The sequence below is a fragment of the Sceloporus occidentalis genome, unplaced genomic scaffold (genome assembly GCF_023333645.1).
Source record: "Sceloporus occidentalis isolate IW3139 unplaced genomic scaffold, rSceOcc1.0.p SCAF_103, whole genome shotgun sequence".
In the NCBI taxonomy this organism is placed as follows: Eukaryota; Metazoa; Chordata; class Lepidosauria; order Squamata; family Phrynosomatidae; genus Sceloporus; species Sceloporus occidentalis.
Window position 1 is genome coordinate 3,072,615 of NW_028317083.1, and position 13,377 is coordinate 3,085,991.

The following is a 13,377-nucleotide window of genomic DNA, read 5'->3' on the forward strand; positions in this document are numbered from 1 at the left end:
GGGGGGGGGGAGGTATCTCGAGGGAAATAGAACGTATTCGTGTTCCTCGCGTTTCAGCGTTCTGGTTTTGGGACGGTAAAAAACTGCGTGACGGTAAAAACAAAAAGTCTTTGGAAGTCTTAGCGTCTAATTGGCAATAATTCTCAATCGGCTCTGCACCTAAGTGAGACACCTGATCCGCCACGATTGTTAACTATGCATAGAGAAAAAGGATTTCATTAACAGCAGATTATTGATTCCAGTCCTAAGAATATGACTCGCAATAAAGGTGGCCCGGAATAATCATTCCTATTGTTTCTTATTGTGATATTCATTGCCTTTCGCATCAACAATCAGAAGCCCCTTGGTCTCCGTGCAGCCGTTACACATCGTATCTTTTTCTAATAATGTAAAAACTTTTCAGCTACAGACTCGTAAAACTAGATGGACTAAAGGGACAGTGAAGTGCCACCAAAATCGTGTAATAACGAAGCTTGACTGGGTAAAATCTAGTGTTCATACTGTATAAGAGGAAGCCATAAACTCACTCCGACTGTAAGCTCTTTGGGTCACGGACCTCCATTCCTAATTTATTCATACCTATTGTCCTCCCGTTCGTTACTACTATACTTGTTGCACTCATAGTATTAATCATTAAGGTAACCAACCCATTACATTTCAAGTTGTGGCACCACCGTCGCAACCTTTTGCTGCATGACAACTAAATTGTGCTGCTCAACAAACTCTGAACACTTTTATAACTAAATGCAGCATTAAAAACGTTACGTATAATGATCGGCCCCACACACTCCAATTAACAACAGTATGTGCGCACAATACCCCATTTACTACTGCTTAACACAGATCAGCAAAGGTTTCCCAAACCAAGGGCGTTGTTTTAATAAAACATTAAATGGGAGGTATGACGGCGAAACGGGCTGAATAAAGTAGAGATGCAGAAACCTGCGCAGAGCCGGGTTACTCACACAGGTTCCCAGTATACACTCTCTCTCCTGAGACCTGATGAATTACCGTATTTGCTCGATTATAAGACGAGGTTTTTTTCAGAGCAAATGCTCTGAAAAATACCCCTCGTCTTCTAATCGGGGTCGTCTTCTAATCAGACCTCAAATAGAGTCTGATTAGGAGACTAAGATCCAGATCCCCCGCACCGCTGCAGGGGACCTGGATCCTCCTGTCTCACCCCCCCCCCCCCATCATACACACTTACCGGTGCTTCCTGCTGTATTGCCGGGGCAGCGGGTTGACGTCTACGCGATCCGCGTAGACAACGTCCGCTGCAGCCGGAAGGAGGTGTGGCTAGCAGCGGGGGTTGTCTGCGTCCGTCGCGTAGACCTTCCCCGACTGTCAGAGATCTCTGATCTCTGACAGCCGGGGAAAGTATACGCGACGGACGCATACAAACCCCCGCTGCCAACTCCACCTCCTTCCGGCTGCAGCAGAAGGCGACGTCAACCCGCTGCCCCGGCTGGAAGCACCGGTAAGAGAGGGCTGAGAGGGGAGAGAGGAGAGAGGAGAGAGGAGAGGGGAGGGGAGGGGGGGGAGAGAGTGTGTGTGTGTGTGTTAGTTAAATGGGGGCATAGGGCATTTCTGGAGTGGCGTTAAGGGGGCATTTAATAGAGCACTCTGCCTCCTGAAATGCCTTATACCTCCCTATATGCCACTCTGCCCCATAATATGCCTTTTAACCCCCTAAATGCCAGAGTGGCATATAGGGGTATAAGGCATTTCTGGAGGCAGAGTGCTCTATACAATGCCTTTTAACTCCCTTAATGCCACTCTGCCTCCTGAAATGCCTTATACCTCCCTATATGCCACTCTGCCCCATAATATGCATTTTAACCCCCTAAATGCCAGAATGGGATATAGGGGTATAAGGCATTTCTGGAGGCAGAGTGGCATATAGGGGGTCAAAAGGCATACCATGGGGCACAGTGGCATATAGAGGGTTAAAAGGCATATCATGGGCCACAGTGCCATATTGGTGTGGCAAGCCTGGGGGCAGATGTGCGTAACTGGGGGACAGGCTGGAAAATACAAGAAATAAAAACAAAAAAAATATTTTTCTCAATCATAGCTTTTATTAAAAAAAATAGTTTACATGAATTAACATTTACTGGTAAAACTTTTTTCCTTTAGGGTCGTCTTATATTCAGGCTTTTTCTTTTTTCCTAAGTTAATATTCAGATTTTGGGGGGTCGTCTTATAATCAGGGTCGTCTTATAATCGAGCAAATACGGTAATTCCTCTCCTGCCATGTCGATATCCTTTCATATAGAACAGGCTCTTATTATTTTCAAGTATTTTGTTCGATGCATCATCTCTTACACCGAAACATAATCCCATCGGAACATTAAATCAATGTGTTTTGTTCCGTGATACTGAAACGAGCTCCTTTGTAGACGGAGTGCCTTCCTATTAAGTTCACAGAACTAGCAGATCACAACAACAGTATCAATGAAAAAGACGTTAAGTTCCAGGTTTGTGCGGACATTTAGAGCCTGATGAACGTCTGGCGGTAGAAAGTCGCAGGGGAAAGACCTTTAAGTTGAGACGGAGCACTGGCGGTTATAGAAGCAGGGAGATGCTTACTATGGATGGTGTGTAGCTACATGGGATATTGGAGATGACAAAAGTCCTTCCGGTCTAAAGGAACTGCGTGATTATTCCTCTCTATTAAGTTATCTCTGCCCTATTAAGTCGCTGATTGTTGCTGATTGGTCGAGGCAGCCTTTGGAAGGGTGAGAAGAACAGAGAGAACTTCAGGACCAGAAATTAATTAGATAATAGTTTGGCCACCTTAATCCACAGAGCCTTGCTTCCATATGGTAAAGAAGACCAAAGAAGACCTATTCCTTTTAAGTTTAAAAACTACAAAACAATAATAAAAAAAAAAAAAAAAAAAAAAGCTGGAAGCACAAGCTAAAGATAGTTTTGGAAAATTAAATATGCTAAATGCAAATCTCCTTGTTGATCACATTTAGATAATTCAAACCGAGTGAAAAAAATAAAAGTCTGTAAAATGTTCCATGAATAAATTAAGACAAGTGCCACATGTGCCTGAAGAACCAGTGAATGCTCAATCAGAAGTAACGTAATCAAACACGAGAGGCATACCTAGACGCGCGCACGCACGCACGCACACATCCATTCACCGCAGCCGCCTTCACAAACACATCAAACTGCTCCCGAGCCAAGCACTTCCCGCGCAGCGGCTTACGTTTGGGTCTCGTTCCTTTCTAAAGAGATCAGAGAGTTTGTGAACAAGAAATAAGGGAACAAGCGGCATCTAATTGGGCGTGAGAGGAGAAAGTAAAAGGAGAAAAGGACGGCACATGCCCGTTTCTCTGCTGAAATCATTCTTTACAAGAGCCGTACAAATCTGAGACCGATATTTGCGTGAGAATATGTTCTCTTTGCCTGCTTTCTGCAGGTTTTAAAGGTAAAATAACTCTGCGGTTACCTAGGCTTTGTGACGCGAGGAAACGGGCTGTTTTCAAAGAAATATACCGGTTGCTATGCAGGAAAATGTTACAAACTGAACTGGGTAAATTGCATATCAATTTATACACTGAGCTCATTTCTCATTGCTGGAAGACATTACAATTACATCACTAACTTTTATCCTATAACAGATCCTTTCTAGGTTTCATTTCAAGCTGGGGAACAGAATACGTGCTGCTCTTATGAGAATTGTGATCCGCTTAATGCGAAAGACTCAGCAGCTGCCTGTGAAAGTCCTTGGGAATGTAAGAAGTAAATGATAGACATTAATAGGGCTGAAACAACGAATCGATAAAATCGATAATAATCGATAACGGAAATCGTTGTCGACGATTTCGGTTATCGATTAATCGAGTGATCGATTCGTTGTTGGAGCACTCGGCTCCTTTTACTTACCTCCGCGAGCGTTCCCCGCTTCTGCTACACGCTCTGCAGTCTCCGCCTTCTTTTAGTTACGGATGTGACGCATTCCGGAGGCAAGTATTCTTCATGTCTGTGCGAATCGCTCTGTGCAAGTGGCTCCATTCGCACAGAGCGATTCGCGGGGGTGGGGTTTCAGGGGATGCAGGGCAGAGTGGGGGTGGGGGGGGCAGGGGAGGGTGTGAGTGTGGGGGCAGGGCAGGAGACTGGGTGCAGGGCGGAGTGGGGGTGGGGATGCAGAGTGTGAGTGTGGGTGCAGGGCAGGAGACTGGGTGCAGGGCAGAGTGGGGATGCAGGGTGTGAGTGGGAGACTGGGTGCAGGGCAGAGTGGGGGTAGGGATGCAGGGCAGGGTGTGAGTGTGGGTGCAGGGTGTGAGTGTGGGGGCAGGGGAGAATGTGGGGGCAGGGCTGGGTGCAGGGCAGAGTTGGAGACTGGGTGCAGGGGCACAGTGCAAAGTGCTGGGTGCAAAGTGCCAGGGCTGGGTGCAAAGTGCCGGGTGCAAAGTGCCAGGGCTGGGGCAAAGTGCTGGGTGCAAAGTGCCAGGGCTGGGGCAAAGTGCTGGGTGCAAAGTGCCAGGGCTGGGTGCAAAGTGCTGGGTGCAAAGTGCTGGGTGCAAAGTGCTGGGTGCAAAGTGCTGGGTGCAAAGTTTCTTGAACAGTAATAGTCCACCTCTTTTCAGAATGTTTGGGGTTATTTTGTTTTATAAATATTGTGTTTGGGTTCTTGTACTTTGAAAATATTGTTTTTTATTACATCATAACAAAATAAGAATGTTAATGTAAATTTTAAGGTTTTTTTTAACATCCAGTTCATAAAATTATTTTAAATAAACGAAAAATTTGCATATTGTTTTTTTTTAATATATATTTTTAAAATAATCGGCCAACTAATCGATTATTAAAATAATCGTTAGTTGCAGCCCTAGACATTAAAGAAGTTCTATCATCAGAGGAAAAAAACATATTTAATGCATTTGATAGCAGATGTGGCCCCTCCAAATTTGGTTGAACACTTCTTGGGCTGCCACTGCGCATGTACGCTATACTCACTGCCAGCAAGCTCCAGCGCTGGGTCATGAAGGAGTTCTGGAGGTCCCATATGCATGTGCACAAAGAGCACCCATTGATTTAAATGTGATTGCTTCCCTGGGGTGTGAGGAGGCAGCTCTGAAGCTGCAGCTTCTCCTAAAGGTGTTTTTTTTTTCCTTTTTGAAGAATGATGAAGCATTTTAAAGTTCTTCCAAAGTTTCTGTTTCCCCCTGGTGTTAATCCGTGACATGTCCTTAAGTCGCATGATGACATCACAGGTCACATGACGACATCACAGGTCACATGACACATATGTAAAAATGCTTGTGATGAATATTTCGGCAGATGAGGGTGCCCCCCCACCTTTGTAAGTCAAAGCGGGAACATGTAAATCTAAATTATAACGATAACACGCGTGATACATGCTTGCCCACTGGTGGGTGTTACTATGGTTTTATCTAACCTTCCCTTTATAGATTGAGGGATATCACATTCAGAATGTATTTTATCCTCCGCTGGTTAATTTTCAAATTGCCATTAGTCTACCGATTGGCACGAACCGGCCCGGGCTACAAGAACTTGCTTTACCGCGGCGTTTAAAAACATGGAAGAAAAAAAATACAGCGCATCAAAGCTTAATAGCATTCAACAATTTGTTTAAAATCTAATTTTTTTTATATGCTCTAGAAATGAGCGTGTCTTCCTTTGGTAATATCGCACGCTGAACATTTGTACGCCTGCCGTGCGATTGGTAACTGCCGACATAATTTGCCTTATAAATCAAGTTCAGCAATTTAACAGATATGATGGCGGAATACCGAAGCGCTGCAAATGAGCCAACAGAACGGGAAGAAGAGAGAGAAATACACATATATCTAATATACTTAGAATGGCCCTGAGGTTAATGTAAAAGTATTTCCAACGGACTGGTATTTGCCTGCAACTAATTACCCCCAAGGAGGGGAAGCCGGGGGGGGGGAGCTCAAAACGTACACATCTATTTAAACATCTATGGGATCGGCATACGACCCCTGAGGAGACCAGCGACATATTAAGGTCTGAGTCTCTATAGCAGGAAGGAGATGGACCGAATAGTTCTTATTTGCCATCAGATTCTATGTTTTTAGTGCTTTAGGGCTATTTTACAACGCATCCTCCCAAACACGAGGACGAGGACCCTCATAAACTGTAAGCGGAGTTTGGGTCAATCTGGGTCGACTAGATTTGGTTCCAGGGTTCTGTTCCTGCTCACTGTATTGTTACAGACTGGAGTTTTATTTGGATTGTAAGCTCTGTGGGCTCATCCCATGAAAGATTTTATAACTTGCTGCACGACCTTCTCCTGAAACGCAAAAACCAAAGCACCGCTGACAAAATAAAAACACTTAAAGCACGGCACCGCGCTGAAATCCTGTCCAATTAATCAAAAGGTGTTTATCGCATTTAAAACATTATATTCAGTTCAATATCAAATCAACGCCGTGAAGCATTATTTTAAGTCAGCCGCACAGGCAGCGAACAATAAACGGTATTATTTCCAAGCAGCGGCTCTGTAACAGCATCACATAACAAATGATCAATACAGGTGTAATTTCAATTTAGTTTTCTGCCAATCACCTGGCTTGTAGGAATGGAAAAAAAAAAAATAACAGAAAATAAACCTTTTGGTAATTATTCTAGCAATGGAATTCTTTGCAATCCAAAAATAAATGCTTGGATGCATAACTTCTAGCCAATGTTTTTTGTTTTTTTTTTTTAAATTAACCCTTTAAACGACATAGGGATAACCAGTGCTGTTGTCATTCTAATAACTAATAATACTATAAATAATACAATAAAATAATAAAAAATGAAAATAAAATAAAACGTATTCAATATATTGAATAACCTTTATTTTATTCAATATAAGATGCCCTGAGCAATGGGGTTTAGATGCATTACCTGCTTTAAACACATAAGGGACAACAGTATATATATATATATATATACATACACACACATAGACACTGTATATAATACACATGTTATCTATATAATGTATATGTCCGTGTATGATTAGTTATATTGCAGGGGCTTCAAATCCCTCTTTAAAAACGTACAGAGTCCGGTGGAATCTAAGGAAGCCGCATCTTCCTTTTACAAATAAACAAGGGGAAAAAAAAGGATAGAAGCCTTATCCTAAAGCAGCACATTTCATTTAAAGGCACATAATGAATTTTCCCTGCTCGGGGGAATGTTAAGAGCTCCCTAAAAACAAGCTCTGAATCAGCACGTTTATTATGCCGATGCCAATGTTGCATGTCTTCTGCTTTCTGCCGGGCGATGAAAACTTATATACAGTGTTTTCAGAAAGAAAGGGACAATAATAATAAAAAAAGTTAAGGCTACATTGGATTTATTGTCACGATCAGCAGTTTATATAGTGGTGTTTTCAGAATTTAATAAAAGAATGTGCATTGGGGTGAATGAAACCAAAATCCTTAAATAGGTGTTTCTTTGCAGAAAGGGTTAAATAAGAAGAATGCTGAAATGTAAAAGAAGGAGCACCGAGGAACAAACTTTCTTTCGTTCTGACTTAATGACTATACCAAGGCAACTTCATCAGAGGAAAGCCACGCTGAATTGGAAACTTGGCCTTTAGAAAATAAACTGTAAAGTTAAAGCAACTAAATAGTTAAAATAAGTAATACGTATCGTCTCCGATAAGATTGGGTCAATCTTGTTTTATTTCTATCGCAATGCGAGTAAGGATAGCTATTCAACTTCTTGGGATACGTTTACCTTCGGCATCGAATCCAGCCCAATCTATTCACACAAGACAAATATCCCTCTTTGAAACCATTCATCGGGAAAAAAAAAATATATAAAATATCCAAAACGCAAGCAAAAGACATGTCAAGGGCATCTCCGAAGGTCACATCACACACGTTCCAAAGGAGGGACAAGAACGAGATAACCAAAAGTCAGATAAAGTGAAATATTGTGTCTCCTTAGGTTTTGAGAAATGTTCACAGGCATGGGGGGGGGGGGGGGGGGGAATCAGGAGAACAGGAATGGTTAAAACTTGGTCATTTTTATTTGTCTACGTTATCTTAAAGAATGATTTGAGAAGGGAATCTACTTTATTTGGCGTGGTGCAAAAGCAGTGGTCTTCTCCACCGATCAGTTTTGTAGGTTATCTAGTTTGACGGAGCTGAAGTAGGTAGCTGTAAGCCTTCTGCTTAGGAGACACAACGAAGATACGGGAAACCCAATATCTGCTGCCATCTTGTGGGCAAAGCCCGAGAACGAATGGAACGAACTACAATGTGGCACCTTCAATGTTCCAGAAAAGCCTATGGATAATTCCATTACGCTCGTATGATACAACGCACGTTATGCCGATTTGTGCAATAAAGTACTGTGAGCATGAATGTTAAACTCGAGATGGATTATGCCTCACGTACACAAGACAAACGATGGCCGATGAGAAAGTAATCACCCTATTACCTTCTAAACGAATGCAAATGGCTGTAGCACCTGGTTTGGGAGATTAAACCGCGCGTGTATATTAATTCAGAGCCTTTTCGAGAGAATTACTGAAAATGGGATCACATTTTATCCTTTTTACTTAGATAGGTTGTCAAGTGGGAATTAGCACGTGGACAGATAAGGGGGAGACGAGTAACATTCATCACTTGCAATGAGAGTGGACATGGCAGCTCTGCTCATCACCGCCGTGGAAAGTGACAAATATTGACTGTATGAAGGGAAAAGGAGCCTGGGGTTTTGGGCTACGCTCAGCATGCGCTCGCTTATTCCTCTGTGGGTGACACGGAGAAATGGCATGTATCAGCCAGGGAGAAGAAGATAAAAATAAAACCCATGCTAGGTAGAGATAGCAGGATGCACGCTAAAACCGGGGGAAAAGGAAGATAAACAGCATGATCACAAAAAAATAAACTCACGCTTTTTTAATTCTGGGGAGGGTGGATTATTGGTTAGTTAATCCCAAGAAATACCGTATTTGCTCGATTATAAGACGAGGTTTTTTCCAGAGCAAATGCTCTGAAAAATACCCCTCGTCTTATAATCGGGGTCGTCTTCTAATCAGACCCCAAAAAAATGGCTGGGGCCATGCTGCTTACCGGTCGCGAGCAGCGTCTCTTCCGTTAGAAGCAGGAGGACAGGAAGCTTGTAGCTTCCTCACAGAACTCTTTCTCCCCCTCCCTCCTCTGGGGGCGGGGCCAGAGAAGTTGCTGGTACAGCCGGTCCCCTGCAGAAGTCTTCGAGTGAGAGATCTGCAGTTCAGGTAAGGGGGTGGGGGAGGGTTTTGGGGTAAGTATGTGTGATTAATGTGTGAAGTATGTGTGATTAATGGAATGAATGAGTATTTAAATGTTTGTGAATGTGTGTTTGTGTGTGATAGCATGGATGTGTAAGGGGGGTGGGGGTTGTAGCATGGCATAGGGAGGCTGTAATCCCACTACTATCATCCCCAGGTTCCAGCATGTACTGGCTGCCTTGGCTTGATAGGAGTGTGATTGCTGTTAGCAGCAATCACACTCCTATCAAGCCAAGGCAGCCAAGTACATGCTGGGTTAAAAGGCATATCATGGGGCTGAGTGGCATATAGGGGGTTAAAATGCATTTCTGGACCTCCAGAAATGCATTTTAACCCCCTATATGCCACTCAGCCCCATGATATGCATATATACCTCCAGAAATGCATTTTAACCCCCTATATGCCACTCAGCCCCATGATATGCCTTTTAACCCCCTATATGCCAGAGTGGCATATAGGGGTATAAGGCATATCATGGGGCAGAGTGGCAAATAGGGGGGTTATACAGCATTTCTGGGGGCAGAGTGGCATAACTGGGGGGGGCAGGTTGGCAAATAAAAGGAAATTTAAAAAATATATTTACATGAATTAATATTTACTGGTAAAACTTTTTTTCCTATAGGGTCGTCTTATATTCAGGCTTTTTGTTTTTTTCCTAAATTAATATTTTGATTTTGGGGGGTCGTCTTATAATCGGGGTCGTCTTATAATCGAGCAAATACGGTAACAAGCAACACGATTCAAACAAGAACACAATAGTTGCACACGATAAATGTACTCATATTTAAGTAAAAATGTATATTGGGGCAAATGAATACAGGCATTATTTAGTTCCATGACCTCCTTCAGACTCTGATTTGATCATAAAGTGTATTCTTTCTGTATATGTACTAAAACTACAACACGAGACAGCATTCAGCCAGAAGATACTGGTTTCCCCCTGGTGGAAGAGCCACAATGCTTGCGCAGGAAGTATACTCAAGTATGCTTCCTGCTCTACACAGCGAGTCAGGGGGAGGAGAAAAATAAGACAAAACGCTTGTTTTCTAACTACAATACAAAAAGCACACATAGAAATTGACTTCTTGCGCATCTTTTTTTAAATGGGGACCAGATTCTGCCTTTAATTCTTGTGAATGGTTACTGGTACTATATACACAATTATAGACAGGAGATGGATAGGACATTTTTCACAGCTTAGGGAAATTACTACAGCTGGTTAAAGGTTATTTTTAAATGTTATTTTACACTATTTCGCTTTCCGGACTTGTTGCTTCACCCGTGGTCTTACTGGCAAAACAAAGCCTGAGCATATGGACGTTGACGTGCCAAAACTGTCAAGCTCATAATTAACTGATTAGTGTACATATGGCGCTCTCAGCCATACTAAATCACTCCTGAACATAAAAAAAAAAACACAGGGAACAATTGAAAGTGTCAGTACGTCTGCCCCGCTGATCTCCCTTCATTAATGTTTCATATACAGCCAAACGCGCTGTAATAAAATCTCTATTAATGTAGTTATATTTATGGGGAGTTCTCGTTCCTGCAGCTGGAGCGGACCTTAAAAAACACGCTGCTTTCCGACGAGCGTTGCGTATGACCGAAGTGCGGATGAGCGGTCGAGTATTCTCTCTCTGCTACTTGCTGCTTCTCCTTCCTTAGAAGTCACCCAGATGTCAGCAAAACACAAAGGAGGAACAGGCTGTCATGTTTAGAAAACCACTTCCGAGCCCTGATGAATTTGTTGACATTGATGGTGTGAAAACAAAAACCAGACGAAGTTCTCCCTGCCAAAGTGAGCGGCTTGTTTTGCGGAGAAGTTCAAATCGACTACCCTTTGGGAAGGTTTCTATCTTTACCCTGCTGTTTAGTGAGACAGGCGTATAGAAACACACGCTTACACTGGGGGGCGTTTTAAAGTGGATATGATGTCATGATACAAGTACATGCAGGGACTAAACAAGCAGACCTGTTCATGAATAGGACTGCGCAACAAACAGGAGGTAATTTCTACTTAAAGCAGCAAAAAAGGTTATTTACAGTAAGAGCAATTAAGATGTGGAATCCACAAGCGTTATGTAGTCAAAGTCAATAGATGACTTTTCATATGGGTTGAATCGCTGGAGTTTGTTGATATAGTGAGAAATAAGGGGCTGTTTTGAAGTCAATAAATATTTTTTCCCTTTTTGAGGCACAATTGGACATCGCTTCAATGTTTTTTAACAGAAGGGTTGAGCTTGATGAATGTGTCTTTTTGCAGCCTAAATGACCATGTTACACTTTTATGGATGCCCTCCCAGACATATTGGTGGGATTAGCTCTTTGTCATACGAGTGAGCGTGTGATTACCTAGACAAGCACCACTACATGTGTGCACACAGGTAACATGTCACTTATTTTTATTTTTTTTTTAATAATCTCACAAACGGTGCTCTTCCTATCTCAGCAGGTATTTTTGGAACAATTTGGGAAGTAGTTTTAAAGATGGACACTGCTGTTCAGAGAGCGACAGGCAAGACAGAATTAGCCCCCGGTCATGTTCCATAATGATCAGCCAAGCACGTGGACAAGGGCAGCCCGGCCCTGTCCATAAACCAATTAAAGTAAAGGAAAGATATTTATAAGGCTAAGTATAACTTACGAAAATGGAAGGAAAATTAAAAGAAAGGAAGAGGAAAAGAAAAGAGAAAAAAGACAAGATAGGGGAAATAAAATGAAGACATGCACGCATCATGTTTTGGTACAACAGTAAATAGTAAGAACAGGTCTATAATATTTTTATGCAGTTTCGTATCAGACTATAAGTAACCGGCAGTTTTATGCCTTTCATTTATGGTAGATGTATTTTCAATTTCCAGAAAGCAGTTGCTTCCATTAGTCTGTTGTGTTTGATCATTAAATGTTTTACCTCCATCTCCGAATTCTGAGCGTGGACCCTCTGCAGTATTTCTTCGGCCTCTCTCAGGCGGCGGCTGAGCTGCGGGGAATGTTCTGATGGGGTTAGCTCGCTGTCGTAGGAATCTAGGATCGCCCTCATTCCATCCCGCTCCTGATCCGATTGACATGGAAGAGAAAGCAAAACGAAAATGAACGATCAAACAGCTTTATATGCCAGAAAGTAGAACATTCCCTATCTCACTTAGTAACCATATTCTGATCTGGAGCCTGGCCTGAATATCCGTTTTGGGGTTTATTTACCAAATCACGAGTGTGCAGCTAAGACGAAATTGCTGAGATTTCTTGAATGCGTTCTAATCTATTGAACGACACAAGAGTATTTGCGGGGCAGGCGCAGCGGGAGGAACGCGCCAAGGTTGAGATATTCAGCTCACCTGCAGATCTATAGTTTGGCGTTTCAGGAAAGACTAAACGCTTAACTAAAAACATATATTCAGCCCAAAACGTGATACAGGTAACAATTGTGTTTTCTTACATTTGCATCCGTATTAGCTGGACACATGTCTTACGGACCTCTGCCCGACAGTAGCCCCCATCTACGTTTAGCGATTTGTCGGCCACTGGTCTTAAAGTGCCAGGGCCTATTTCACCTCCCCAGCCCAGTACTGTGTATTACAACAGAATTATCAGACTTAAAAAGTCCTATCTCCAGCATCATGGGCACACATTCACTTTACAACTACAGAAATCTCTAAACGGCTGCGCATGCACCATAGCTTCAGATCAGTACAAAAGACACATCCATTAAATGGGGGGAAAACACGAAGGATCTGTTTATTTAATCTGTTAAACATTCACTTTTTTTTACATTTGCAAGAGGGGGGCACCTTGTAAATTTAAAGGGCTCTCATTTATCCTGTAAGCTCGTTTGAGCCGGGCCCTCCCCACCTGTTGTTTTCGTACAATTTATGTTACGTTACATACTACTTATGTTTACCCATTGTACAGCGCTACGGAATATGATGGCGCTATATAAAACAATAAATAATAATAATAATACAATAGCAGGAGTGCCCCTTTAACTGAGACATCCCACATGTTGCCGAATGTGACACAAACTGATACAGTGCAGCAGAAAGCGCTTTTAAACCATATTAATTTCCATTCACAATTAAGACAGACAGCATCCAACGGTGGCC

At 42.5% G+C, this 13,377-nt stretch overlaps 1 protein-coding gene across 1 annotated transcript in view; it reads right to left on the minus strand.

Annotated features, from left to right (window-relative positions):
- Nucleotides 1–13,377, minus strand: part of LOC149283540 (mitotic spindle assembly checkpoint protein MAD1-like) — a 236,526-nt gene that overhangs the window by 136,043 nt on the left and 87,106 nt on the right. Inside the window, exon 11 of the mRNA XM_089497496.1 lies at nt 12,189–12,329. Coding sequence (XP_089353622.1) covers nt 12,189–12,329 — 141 coding nt within the window. The remainder of the gene's footprint in view (nt 1–12,188; nt 12,330–13,377) is intronic.